Genomic DNA, 14,334 nt, shown 5'->3' on the forward strand with positions numbered 1-14,334 from the left:
GAATGTGGAAACTTAGACTGCATGACTTGGGAGTTGCGGCTGGTGTTAAGGCTTTCGGATTTAGTTGTCGGTACATTGTTCTTACATTGTCGAGAAGTTTGCTGGGACAATACAGCTCTACTGTTCCCAGGACAAATAGTCAGTTGTTAAAATTTTAGAGGGAGAATTCAGAAATAGCAGCAGTTTGGGAAGAATCTGCTCCTGCAAATCAGTCTCCCAAGACCAGACTGCTTGAAGATCAGACTGCTGGAAAGCTACCAGCAGTGAGATAAATAGAGAGGACAAAGGAGGTCATAAAGAGAGGTGTGGAGAAATGAACAAGATTTTCTGGATGGAGCAAAGTGTTCAGCTAGAATTTATGATAGGTGGAAATGAGGCAGCTGCAGGGACTAGTCAGTCAGGGGAGATAAATTGTGAGTTGCCTGCCCTTCTAAATCAGATGTCCTCTGAGGAATTTGGAGAGACAGATGAGACACAGATTGAGGGCTGTTGCAACTGGGAAGGTGGTTATTTCACAATAACCTAGTATTTCCTTGTGCTCATTCCTTTTATGTAAGGAGCAATAGCAGGTTTGGAGAATTAATGCAAAGCCCATCTGCACACGGCTCACAGGGGGCTGAAAGGTAAAGGCTCACAGCACCAGTGGGTTTCTTGAAAAGAATATGTGTAAGATACTAAGTCAGAGGTGCCAGAAATGGGCAGGGGGTGAAGGCACACTAAGCTGAAGGTCTGCTTCTTGGGACGGTGGTTGGAGATGGAATAAATTTGCAGTGTTCAAGAGATACAGCAACTGGTTCCTGGGGAGACTGGTCAGCTTTTGTCAGGCAGGGCAAACTGGTTATTGCTCATGCAGAACCTGAGAAATTACTTGGCTAGGTGGATCCAGGTTTGTGCATCCTCTGAATTTATTGAACAAGGAATTCAAACCTCTCCTGGGGTATAGAGCACTTCTAGTTTGAGAGGCCATCAAGAACATAAAATCATCTCAGTGATTTGCTTCTTTGTCCCAGGCTCTTAAGTCTTCACTCACATTAATGCTGACCAGACTTCAGCATCTCAGTCCTCAACATCCCAGCCCTTGCTCCATGAACAAAGAACAGAAAAGACCAGCTGCCTGTAATGGCAGGTAGCTGCTTGGACGAGACATGATCTGATGATCCCTGGCAGCCATTCAGGGAGGAAGGGAAAACCTACCCTTCTGAGCCCTGTAAAATGCCTTCTTAGCTCCAGAGCCATTGACCCTGAGAAGGTGAGCAAGAAGCTTCTTCACAATCTTAGTCAACCTGTCCAATGCCTAATCTCAAGTTTTGATCCTTAAGAGAAGACTGAAAAAAGCCCTTCAACCCCTTTCATGATCCACCCAGACGATTTGGTAGCACAGATAGGGCATCTTTTCTGACCTGTGGAGGTGGCTGGGTGAAGCTCTGAAGCATTAGGATCAATCCATGTTATTGCCCTAACACCAGATTCATGGAAAAGCACAGATTGCTCTAAGGGCAGCACCTGAGCAGGGGCTCACCGTCATACACCCTGAGGAGCCGAGCCCAGAGAGCACATCCCGGCCATTTAGCCATCTCATTTCAAAGACATTAAGGAAAGGCAAGCCTGCCAGCTTCCCTAATAACCTGTTCCAATATTTAATTGGTCACTGTGATCAGAAATAGCATCTTATTTCAAGGCCTGTTTTACATAATCTTAGCTGCCAGGCAACAGCTCTTTCCAAGAAGGCTGAAGCGCTCTCTGTGGTCAGCCAGGCGCATCTGTGCAGAGCCCTCTCCTTAGCACACTGACAACACTCGGCTCCTGAACCTGGACCTTACAGGACCTAGAGAAGGAGAGTGAGCCAAACTGTACTTTTCCCTCTTTTGTTGCCCCCCAAAACACACACCCCATTCCCTGCCTCACCACCGCGTCCCAGCACATCCAACGTGGGTAATGCGATTCAGCTTCTCTCATTGCAGCCCTTCTTGTGATTGTGCAAGAGGAAAAGAGCTGCCACCAACACACTTGGAGGTGTGTGGGTATGTATGTCGCAGGTGCTCTCACCTACGCAAACTTTGCCTGCCTGCCAAAAAATTGGAGGAGGATATTACGTGACAGAGTGTGTGACGGCATGAGAGAGAAGACAAGCCCCATTGCTGGACCTCCCTACCCACCGTTTCCACACAAGATAAAAGCCGCTCTTTCTCCTCTTGCAACAGGAAAATAAAAGATGGCTTGTATTGGCCGAGTGCTGTACTTTCAGACAGTCACTCACTAGGGACAGTCACCATTCAAAGCAACAGTCCCGAGCAGCAGCTGATGAGCCCCACAAGGTAACTCAATGTTGAATTTCATTCCTCTGGGCAAAACAAGAGCTGACTTCTGTCCTTTATGCAAACAAAAAAAATGGCACCTACTTGGGCCCAGATGCCCAGCTATAATGGAGACAATGAAAGCAATTCAACAGCCCTGGTTTACCTCAGCTAATGCCAGTCCAAGTATTCCCAATAATTAGGCCTTTCAGCCTGGAAAGGCTGGAGCCACAGCTGCTTCCTATTTTCCCCAAACTGTACAGAGCATTAGTCATTTCGCTGGGGTTTTTTATTACCGTGACTACAACCCAGTAAGCGTGCCGCCAAAATCCAGACAAGCCAAATCAGGCTTAATTCAGAACGTACTTCAGGAGTTTGAAATGATCTCCTATCCCCCTTCTGAGTCCTTATTTTCCATCTCCACCCAAACAGCCGAGTCTGCTTGAAGAAATGTCCTGCTAGGTCTGCTTTCTCAACACTTACCAGGTTGACCAAAATGAATTAGTGATTGCTGGCACTTCCACCCCAAGTGTTATTCATTAACCAATCTTGGGAGTGACCTTGACGCTTAATTAGTCATCTAGTCCTTCCTGAAGGCAAAGCTTTTCCTCACACTATGCTGGTTGAGAGGGGATGGGGATCATATTTAGCAAGCAGGAGTGGTGGTGTGATTTTGGCAGCATGTGAAGGGGAGCGGGTGTAGCAGAGACTCATCTGCCCTCACCCACCAGCTTTGTTACCTAGATTGTGTTAAGAAAGGCCTTGATTTTAGCTCTGGAAGCTCCAGGTTGTCCCTACTGTAACATCCAGCCAAGATGCCAGCCACTGGCATTTGGTTTCCAGGTCCTCTGCCCTCACCCAAGAGCAGCATTTGCTCTTTGCGGTTTAATTTACAGCATCTTAACCGAGTGGTTGATGACCCAGCAGAGCAGCTCCAAGCTAGCGGTTGTCTTTGGTATGAAGTGGCCACCTCTCAGCCCACGTTCATGGTGTGAACTTATCTCCTCTTTCAATGGTTGCAATAGTCCCTGGAAATGGTGGAAACAGGGTAGCTGGCCCTGGAGGTGGAAATGGGGTAGCTGCATGTTACTAATGTGTAGCCAAAAAGGTGAGCTACAGCTGCTTTAGTGCCTCTCTTTCCCCCTTCACGGGTCAAGCTGTGTCTGTGTACAAGGATGCAAATGTCCATCCCCATAACCAGGTTTTTTTTTCTGGTGAATTCCTGCCCCAGAGACAGTTGACTCATGCTTCTTGCTAATTTGTGTTTCACCTAGTGCTGGGCAAAACTGGTTTGATTGAGATAGGAACTGACCCAGAAACTGCTGTTGAAACCCCACAGTGAACCCAAACCTCTTAACATCCTTCTTTAATTTTTTTCTTTTCATATTAAAAAAGTTTCTGCCCTTCCTGGTTTCAGCACAGATGGGAAGTTTTCGCTCCATAAATACTGGATTTTGTGTCTGGACAGGAGTTGAATTATGGGATCATCTGATTAAAAACCCACATTAAATCATTAATGAAATGATCTGTCTGATTATATAAGTCATATTCCTATTATTTCTAACTTGGCCACGAGCTGAAAGAAGCTGGAAAGTCCAAAGGAAGAGCCAACTGTGTCTGTGCTTTGCACTGCCCCACCCCGCCCCGCCAGCTTAATGACTAAGGAAGAAGGGAGGGATGGCATTTCCCAGAAAAGTGGGGACCAGCATTAATGGGCAGGTTTCAGATGGAGAAAGGAGCCCCAGGAGCAGAGGAGATCTAAGATCCCCGTTTTAAGTCAAAGAAGTTTGGGTGGGAATCAGCAGAGTATTTCTGGCTTTCGGAGGGTTTAGTCCAACACGGCTGTCTGCGCTCGGAGGAATCTCAGCATCACTTGGGTTAACTTTTCTGACGGGCGAGGTTGGGATGCTGGGAGAAGCAGGGAGCCAGCTGTGTCTCACAGCTGGCCAGCTGCCGGTTTCCTGCAGTGTTAGCGGGCGAGCAAGACGCCTGCTGCCTTCCACAGGGAGCAGTGTCAGTTTTGCTGAAAAACGTCACCCTCCCTGAATCCTCCCTTACATATAAATGTCTTTACTGGCTTTGTTTTCAGGTTGTTCCTGTTTTGATGCTAGAAGGAAAAACCCTGAATAAATTTAAAAGATACCTGAGGGGAGGAGGTTTCACTTGGGTTTTTCTTTGATAGGGACCTTTCGAATGCCATATTAAAAGAAAGGAAAGGTCTTTTGGTTAAAGTTCTGAACTGGGATTGTGGTTTTGGCTTCAGTTCCTGATAGCCCTGGACTTCACAGTTGGTGAGTAAGGACTGCATTCAGAAAAGTGTCTAGCTCCTCTGTAGACACTGAGATATCTTCCTGGATCTGGTTTTTAATCTGCGTGGATCTCAATTACCTTTCTAGGAATTGAGATGAAAAGTGCCTTTTTTAATCCTTGCTGTTTGTCTTCCTGCCTGGATGCTATCTGGAGGACCTGAGAGGGAGGTGAGGATTGCTGAATGTGCTCTTGGTAGGTACGTGAGGTACATGGACTCAGTCTTCCACAGTGCTTCTGGTATATCTGTGTTCAGGAAGGAGTGAGCATGTCTGACTCCTACTACTGAGTGCTGCCAGACTGTGGGTGCCTGCTCAGTTAGCAGAGAGGTGTTGGGGCTGTGCTCAAAACACTCCCGGAGGTACCTGCATACTGCCTGTGCAAGGAGCCAGCGTCTGGCAGCTCTGGGCTGTGGGAAGTCTGGATGGAGCAATGTTCCTGCCTAAAACAGCAATTTTTGTGCTCTTAGTGTGCAAACTCTTTAGGAGAAGGACCATCACTTCTTATGACTTCATGGTGCCAAGCGCAGCACGTCTCTCCATGCTTTCATAACACGAGCAATAAACATGCCTTTTGGCAGAGAATCATCTGTCTTTGTTCTTTTCCGCCTTCAAAAGAAGCTTCTTCTATGGCTTTGTGCAATAGCTTCTTTTATTTTTCATCTTATCATGGCTCAGTTGTTGTGCTGAGCTGAGGCAGCCATGGCACTGTTCCTTCTCGTAGGCGGTTTCCTACAGCTGAGCAGAAGAGCGCAGGAGAGGCCGTGGCCTACAATCAGTGCTGCCTTTTCATCCAGAGACAGAGAAGAAAATGCAGTCAATCAAGTTGCTGTTGTTTTTAACAGTACAATCGTTCAGTCTGTCATGAGCAAATGCAAATCAGGGGAGCGCACTGGCGAAACAAATGAATGCAAAACACAGAAATCAGTGAGCCGTGTTTTCTCTCGAATCTGGGTTTTGCTTTGTGAGCAGGATTGACTCATATGGGAATGGCTGATACGGGTCTTGCCCCTACACAAACACAATCTGACCTGTGGTTGCTCCACCGGAGCTCAGCTGCTCAGAAGACACCTGCTGGGCCCCACAGGCCAGCCAGCTCTGCTAGGATGTAACCCAGTGTTTTCATATTCATTGTTTTTGGGTTTGGTTTGCTTCAGGAGGTTGCCCTGTAAACAAGCTGCATTCAGAAGTTGCTTCTTGAGCAAAACCTCAGCTATCCAAGCAGTAGGAACTGGGAGCATAGCTAAGTATAGTCCTTTTTGATTTTCACAGCTGGTAGACATGATAAAGGATGGATGAGAGACCTTCACCCATCAGAGAGGCAGCTGGAGATACCAAAAATATCACAAATGTCCCCAGACACCTTTGTGTGGGCAACTGAAACCTACCTCTTCCCCGTACAGGCAGCAGAAGCTAGAGAGCTGCTTAGCTATGTGTAGACATCTGGGTCATCGGTTGGATCACTCCATATGCTGTGCTAAGTGAGCTGGCTAAGTCTCCATTGACCTTTACAGAGATGAGAGCCTGGTGCCCTGCTCTGAGATACCTTTCAGGTGCCTTAATTTAGACCTGAATCTCCTCCTGAAGTGGAAGGACTTCATTCTTTACACTCCTAGTGCCCCAGGGTACCTGACCTCCGGTGGCTGCTCCAGGAGTGCATGGGTCTCCTGGAGGCCCGCCATTCTCTCTGCCACCCCTTGTGCTGTGGTGGGAACAAAGCAGTACGGATGTCAGGTCCAACATCCCAGCAAATCCTTTCCACCTCCACTACAGCTGTGCTCTCTTCAGAGTTTGCAGAGAGATAGAGGCACTTCAAGGTGTGGATTACTGGTATTAAACCTCTACTGACGGTAAGAGAAACCCAGTAGACTAGCACGCTGTTGTATACAATTATATAGTTATTTGGTTTTTATTTCTTTCTTCTCCTTCTAGCTCAGACAGCAGGATGACAGACGGTGACACAAATCTCCCAACTATCGAGAGAAAGCTGGGACTGCAGATATGGGGCGTAGAGGTATGAGAAGAGGCAGAGATGGCATATGTCCTCTGCGTGTGTGTGTGTGTATATGTTACAAGAAAGAGATATGCTTGAAGTAAACTGGGTGCTACAGATAAGATACAGTGGGAAACAGGAGGCTCAACTTCTCCCTACGCAACTTTCAACATGTTATTGCTTTTGTTTCCTGCTTTTTCTGTAGGAAATCCATTAACCTCTGTGAAACAGGGATAATATTGACTAAGGAAGTAAGGTGGGACTGAAGCTGTTCCTCCAGCACTGGAGGCTTTCTCACCCCCTTCAGGAAACAATGCAAGGCTGCATTAGGACACCAGAAATTAATTACCTGTTTCACCAAGAAGAGGGGTTGTGCATAGGTAACCTTAGCCTATGCAAGTAGCTGCCATGGGGGAGGCACCCATTTTTGCAGCAAAGATATCCCATGGAGCCTATTTGCATTTCATCCTTATCTTTCCCACTCTGACTGATGGGTCACTTCAGGGAGAGATACTGCAGCTTGCGAGGTCACCTTCTGCTTGCAGTGGTCTTTGCTCTTGGTTTGGAGCCAGGCTGTGCTCAATTCTGCCTCTTTCTGCCCCAATTCACCAAGAACATTTCCCTGCAATGAGAGGGGACTTAGAACGAGGTCCAGACTCCACTCAGGGGAGAAGTGTGAAGGGGCTCCAACACGTCTCCAAGTGGTGGTGGCCCTCTACAGGTCCCAGCTATGTTCCAAATATCACAGGGTCTTTGCCTTCCCATTTCTCTCCAAAGCACTGTACTAAGCTTCTTTCCAGAGGATCTGTAATTAGAGACGTGTGGGTTCACAAGGGTCAGGCTGGTATGGTGGGAGACAAGTCAGGCCACCAGAAGAATGTGTGTCTCTAATTCCAGGGAACCACAGAGCGAGTTCAAGCCCGGGAGCTGTGTCTGTACTGGTGGGTGGCACATGCGGGCACCTGCGCCTGCGCGGGGCAGGCATGGCTGGTAAACTGTACTTGTACCAGATGAATTGTGGAATTAGGGTCTCGAGGTATGAGGGACACATCAGTGTCCTCAAGTCTGTCTTTTCTCAGCGCTGCTAGTTGCTATGAATCCCTGGCAAAGTGGTCATCCTAACAAAGCTCTGAAAGTTAACCTTGAACTTATGGGTACTGAGTAAAAATCATGCCCCAAAACTAAGCCTAGGATGAGATGTGCTCACTCCCCTGGGAAATTCCCTGCAAGTACAAGCTCTGGAGCGCTTCAGCCTAACCTCTAAGTCTTCTTGCTCTAGACCTACAGGACTGCAGAGGGGCAAGAAGAGTGAAAAATACTTGTCAGTCTGGCTAAGCAGCATTACCATTTGCCCCTTTTCATCCCTTAGTACTTTTGGGATTTCCTCCAGAAATGGCTTTTCCCAGCCTATGAGCACAGCCCCGGTTCTTCCTTCTCCAAACCCCAGTTATCACCTCAGGTGTCGTGCACCCCCAGCTGCTCTGTTTCACATCCACAAACTTCTGGCTCTGAAGTGTTAGCGATGACCCAAACACTCATTTTCTTACAGAATATGAAGATGGTTCCTGTACCTGAAAAGGCTTATGGGACTTTTTTTGAAGGGGACTGTTACATAATTCTGCATGTAAGTAAGGCTAACAACCATTGGTCTCTTTGGTGGGCAACTGGTTTAACCCTTTTTGTTTAGCTCTGATTTGGATGCTGGGTATCCTTGCTGGTGAGAGCAGCACTGTGGGTAAAAATGGTTGTGCCTGTGCATTCACCATCTAATCCGTCACCTGAAATTAACGTGGCTGTTGCAAAAACACTGTATGTTTAGTAAATCAGAAGTCCAGAGGAACCATTAACTTAGTAATTCATTAAAATTATTTATCTGCTAAAGAACTGAGTGATGTCCAGACATGGCAAAATGGCCAGTACATTCCTGGAAAACTAAATGAAGGCCCACATCTGCATGACTTACACAAGTTTTTTGGGGCTGCAAGAAGTGGCCAGCTGGAAGGTCTCACATTCAGCAGATGGTATGTGTTATGGAGGTGTGCCACCTACTCTGTGTCATGCAAGCAGCAGAGAGGCTCTGCAGCCCTTCTCATGTCCCCATTAGGACACTTCATCTGTCCCACCCAAATTTGGTCCAGACCTACTTGCAACCAGCTGAACCCAGGCTAGCCATAAGCATGAGGAACTTCTGAGAACCAGCTCTACTCTATGGGCTGTGCAAATGGCCTTGTGTTCCCAAAGCTCTGTGGAAGGATGATGTGTTGCACTCAGCTCCTAGAATTCCTTCCAAATCTCTTCATCTGCATAGAGCAATCCAGGCCCTGTTGTATCAAAAACCATCTGTGCAGTGGAAAGCAGAAATATTTCCTACTTCCTCGGTCTGAGTGTCCCTCCTGCAGACAACTCCATCAGTCAAGAGACAGCAAAGCCTCCACTATCCCACAATAAACAAATACACATCCACTATATGTTAAGCTGGCAAAGCAGGCTGGGATAGCAACACAGAATGAGTCTCCTGCTCTAATGCTCCATGCACATGCCTTCATGCTACCTTTTGAGTGCTGAATTGATTTGGTAGCCGCTCAAAGACATGCTTAGAGCAGAATATGAGTGTCCTTGCAAGGAGCTGACTGTAGATATCAGTATAAATTTTGATGCTCACAGGCTCAGCTTATGTTGCAACAGCTTCCCCAGGTAGAAAAGCCATTAATCAGCCCACTACTCACCTTTGCCTCTGCAGACGGGAGGCTAAAAATATTCACCTTTGCATTCTGCATCTTCACTGGAGGCTCTCCAGACAAAGACTGTCTGCAGGACAATGGGACTTCGATCATCTTCAATAGCAATGCATCAAATTGAGTGATTTTGCCACAAATTAATTATCTGCGCCTAGAGGGATTAAGCTGTATTTTATTCAAGTTCTTCTACTGTGTTTCGCTGTGGTATCACTGCACAAAGCAAATAAACAGAATTTAGTGTCAAATCTAGTTTATAAAATGAGCGTTTATTACCTTTCCCAGGTGTCCATGATAGGGCTTACCACTGTAGGTGCTGAAAAATAACTGGCAGGACTCACATAGCAATAAGCAGACCGTTCTCAGATCACCTGCCTCCTCTTTGTAGGCTATTGGGTTTATCTGTAATAAGATGAATCACAGCATGCACACAGAGGCTCAGCTTCATTTGGTGTCATGTCTGTTTTGCAAGCCAGCAGGAATTCAGAGGCAGTTTGTGTTACTATGTAGTGTGATATGAGAAAGAAAGGATAGTATCTCCAGGCAAATAAACAGCACTATGCATTACATTTTAAAAGGTGATCTATGAGAAGACTTTCCTTTAAGTTTTAATGTCAAACTCTACAAAAGTAGGACAGGTTGAACACATTAATTTTTGTAATTACACAGGTGCTCAGTTTTCCTTGATAACAAGAGTTATAAAAGAATATCAAACATCCTTCAATTCAATATGTACATAAAATACATAAATGCTCCCCTGAATAAGGTCCCTGGCTCCAGGCTGAGCTCCCAGGGAGCATCCTAAGGCTTCGTCCTGTCTCCCCTTGCCCAGGAGAACAGCAGAACTGTGAAAGGCATTGGGAAAGGGCTCCATGGTCACTTTGTTTTGCCAGGTCTCCCTGGCCAGTGCTATTATTTGAAACACACATATGGGCTGTCCCCTCATCCTGACTCTTCTTTCCCGCCTCTTCCAGACCAAACAAACCTCTCGCGGCTCCACTGTGGATTTGCATTACTGGATTGGCAAGGATTCATCTCAGGATGAGCAAGGTGCCGCGGCCCTGTATGTCACCCAGCTGGACAGTGCCCTCGGTGGGAACCCTGTGCAGCACCGGGAAGTACAAGGACATGAGTCTGAAACCTTCCAAAGCTATTTCCGCAATGGCATTATGTGAGTAGCGTAAAATACCCTGCAACAAGGTGGGTCATGGTCCCTGGGGTTTCCTCTGCTTCTCTACATCTCCGAGCCATCAACATTTCAAAAATCTGAAAAAATATGGATCAGCACTAAAGTTGGTCAAAATTCAGAAGAAAAATTTCCCATTTTAGAAGAACTATAAGCATTGAGTCTGGAATCATGTGATTCTGTTCTACTGGTCATTTTCCCAGGTATTTACAACAATTGCATCTTAACCTCTTTTTTTCACCCTAGGGTCTTTCTTCCCCTCCTCCACACACTTTTGATTAATGTTCCCATTCAGGGCACTCCAGACTAATATTTACCCTGAAGAGAAGTGCTGATTTGGCTCATACTGGGAGTAATATTCCTGTAATGGAAGGAATGTTTGACTCTGAACTTCTACAATGTACAAGATACTGTTGAATTCAGTGCTGCGGTCTTTGCTCACTTTGGGGTCTTTGGAAGGCGACTGCAATAGTCGTCCTCCAGGAGGACCTTTATTGGTAATAAACAGCCTAAGTGCCGTGCTTTTAAACAGCTGAAGAAAACGCAGATGACAACCCATCCTTGGTGAATACCCTGTATCCCAGTCTGGCTTTTGATACCTCTGTACTGTGCATCTCTACAACCTCTCATGAATTTCATTAGGGTTTTTGTGAGACAGAAAAATGCTTTTACCCTCATCTTAAAGATGAGTAATGGACAATGAAGGACTAAAATTCAGACCTTCAAAACCATGTAGGTTTAGAAGTCTGTTTGGAAACCTATCTGCCACTGAAATCAGTATGAGTTAGACTTCATCTTGGTCTAAACCACATCCCTAAGGTCAATCAGGAAGTCTGAGGCAGAATGAGAAATTAAAGCAGGTTCTTTCCACACCATGACAGGTGGACTAATCACCAGAGCATCCTCCTGTGGGTATGTTAATTTGGGCCAAACAAGTCTAAAGTACTGTGAATCACTCACATGCCTGACTACATTTGCCAGTCTCTTCCAAGCTATGATAAAATACATATATTACCCACATGGAAACAACCATAAGACTCAGCAGTTGTCTCTTTTTCCCATAAATGGCGATTACATTTTGCCAATTATTACTGTAGTACGAATATCGGATCCGTTTTCTAAAATGGTCTAAAATATGTGGACTTGCCCAAAAACCTTTAAAAAGGCTCTCGGACTTCCTTGGGGGACTGTGTCTTCTCATGATGTGATTGTGTCTTCCTTGCAAAGCTGCACAAAAAGGAGGGGATGGCATTGTGCAGTGAGGCAGTACAATGCTAACAGCAGCTATTGCAAAGCGTGAAAGAACAAAATTGGTAGATTCAATCTGAGAGAAAGTGTCCTGTACCTGTTTATGAAAGTATTTTCTTCTGCTTATGGCAACAGTTTCCTGTCTAAGCTACTTTTCATAGAATAACTATTTTGAAGAAAACCAGATTTTAGCAAAAATTATGTTTTCTGCAAAATCTGTTTCATTTTTTTAATTAAATGTTTATTGAATATTTCAATTCTGAGATGCCACTGCCAGCATTAATGGGATTTTCAGTTTGGTTATGGGTTGCCATCCCTGACCTGCCTGTTCATCTACACGCCTTCTCCCAAGATGCCCAACAGCAACACAACACCCATAACAGGCAGATGAACGCCGTGAGGAGCCGTGGTCTGACCAGGGACCATGAACAGTAGAGTGAGGCAACACAGCATTTGACATTCCACTTTCAGGACTTTGAGATTATATTGGCTCTAGATTTTTCAGTTGTCACCAAAAGCTTGAGATGTTCTCAGAGGATAGAGGGGAAGGTATTTTCTAACCAGCTCTAACTCTTTATTCCCTGCAACACAACAGCTACAAGAAGGGAGGAGTAGCTTCAGGATTTAAGCATGTGGAGACCAATATGTACAACATCAAGCGTCTTCTTCATGTCAAGGGGAAGAAGCATGTGTCAGCCACAGAGGTAAGACGACCCCCCTCTCCTTATGGATCATTTCTCCTTGCCTCTCCTCCAACACCCATTTTCAATCAGATTTGCCTGCTAGATAGCTCATCTCTGCACAAGGACCCCTCCTACAGGATAGTTTTCAAGACCTCACTCAGGGGTTTGGTATTATCGTGGGAGAAGCCATTGGGCTCAGTGAATAGCTGAGCGCTAGAAAAATGAGCATGTCCCCGCAGACCAGTAGTTACCTCCCCAAGGGCAAGTTTGCCACAGTTGAGACTTGTCTCCTGCGGCTCTTGTTGTCCTCCCCAGCTTGCTGAACACTTTCATTTCATCATGACAGGTAGCGCTTTCCTGGGACAGTTTCAATAAGGGTGACGTCTTCTTGCTGGACCTCGGGAAAGTGCTGATTCAGTGGAATGGACCCCACTGCAGCATTGCTGAGAAATCCAGGGTGAGTACAGGCAAAAGCCACTTTGTTTACTAGCGATCGTTTTTGATGGCTGGAGAAAAAAGTAGGGAAACGGCACTCAATGTTTGCACAATGGAAATCTCAGTAAAACCAGCAGCAGAGAGATGAACAGAGAAAATAATGGTGAATTTTCTACTTGCCCATCTGCTGCTATCAGAGGCCCAGGAGAGTGCCTTGCCCCGGTTCAGACCTGGCCTCAGCTTGAGTTTCACAGGCAGCCGTGGGCACATCACTAGCTCTGGCTCCAGAAAGGCACCCAGCTCCTTCTGGGGAGCTCCATCCCCATCCATCCCTCTGTGCTCTGTAGTTTGCATGGAGTAGAACTAAAAAGTCAGCAACACCAGGAGGCTTAGCTGTGGTAACAACCCCAGGGGTAGATAAATTTCAATTTATTTTACAGCATCACAGGGAATTCCAGCTTGGTCGGTATGAGACAAGTAGGAATGCATAACCCAGGTGTTGATAGGTCAGATCCATAGCTCTTAAGGCACTTTGCAGAGGGGTCATTATCCTTATTTTACTGACAGAGGAACAAAGATACAGAGATGTCATAAAGCAAGATATATCAATGGGTCATCAGCAAAGTTGATGGCCAAGCTTGTAGCCAGTCATTACACCCATTAAAAAGCAGGTGGGTCTTCTCTTCACATGGTGTCACCTGATGAGCTAGGAGAAGGGGAAGCTTCACAGGGAAAGTGATTTTCCAGGGCACAGTAGCTAGTTGAGAGGATCCAACAGAGAGTGGCGGAGAGACAAAGAAACCCTCAGGACACAGAGGAGGGGGAGCAGGTAGAGGGACAGCTGCTGTGAGGAAGAGGCTGTGGTTCATCTCAGGCCTGGCAATTAAGAGGGTCACTTCCTAGGTCTAATAAAGAGGGGGCCCCTTTCAAAGCTATTGTAGTAAGAGTTATGGAAAAAAAAAGAATTAAAGGCTAAAAATGGAAATTTCAGCCTAATGAGTTGCTTGGCATTTCATGCTGGTTTTTTTTCAAAGAAAACATCCACATTTTTTGAATACTTGACAGATTTAAATGTCAAATGTCACCACAGGGCACCCAGGGTCCTGCAGCTCTGCAGCATCCAGCCTCTTTGTCCTCAACATGCGTGTGTCTCTCTCCCAGACCATCTCACAAGATCATTGGACCTGCTTATGTACAGTCACACATAGGCAACAGCTGCTGTGGCTACCGTGCGCCTGTGCCCCGCGGGAGCAAGCACCAGTAATGACCATAATAAGCAATATTTTCCTGAGATTTAGTTAATAAGCAGACATTATAGACACATCCCCTTTTTTAATAGCTAAATACAGAGGACACTAGAAGCTTCAGAGAGCTGTGGTAATCTGGCTTGGACTATAGGTACTCAGTCATTGCTCTAGGTCTGAAGCTTGCTGAATTTATTGTCTGCATCAGGA

The 14,334-nt window shown here is 46.0% G+C and overlaps 1 protein-coding gene across 1 annotated transcript in view; it reads left to right on the forward strand.

Annotated features, from left to right (window-relative positions):
* The window catches only part of VILL (villin like), a 36,476-nt gene that overhangs the window by 5,797 nt on the left and 16,345 nt on the right, over positions 1 to 14,334 (forward strand). The window contains exons 2-6 of the mRNA XM_075082234.1: positions 6,533 to 6,614; positions 8,143 to 8,217; positions 10,303 to 10,499; positions 12,358 to 12,466; positions 12,792 to 12,902. Of these exons, the coding sequence (XP_074938335.1) occupies positions 6,546 to 6,614; positions 8,143 to 8,217; positions 10,303 to 10,499; positions 12,358 to 12,466; positions 12,792 to 12,902 (561 nt within the window). The 5' untranslated portion in view covers positions 6,533 to 6,545. The remainder of the gene's footprint in view (positions 1 to 6,532; positions 6,615 to 8,142; positions 8,218 to 10,302; positions 10,500 to 12,357; positions 12,467 to 12,791; positions 12,903 to 14,334) is intronic.

This window comes from Phalacrocorax aristotelis, chromosome 2, assembly GCF_949628215.1.
Source record: "Phalacrocorax aristotelis chromosome 2, bGulAri2.1, whole genome shotgun sequence".
NCBI classification, from domain to species: domain Eukaryota; kingdom Metazoa; phylum Chordata; class Aves; order Suliformes; family Phalacrocoracidae; genus Phalacrocorax; species Phalacrocorax aristotelis.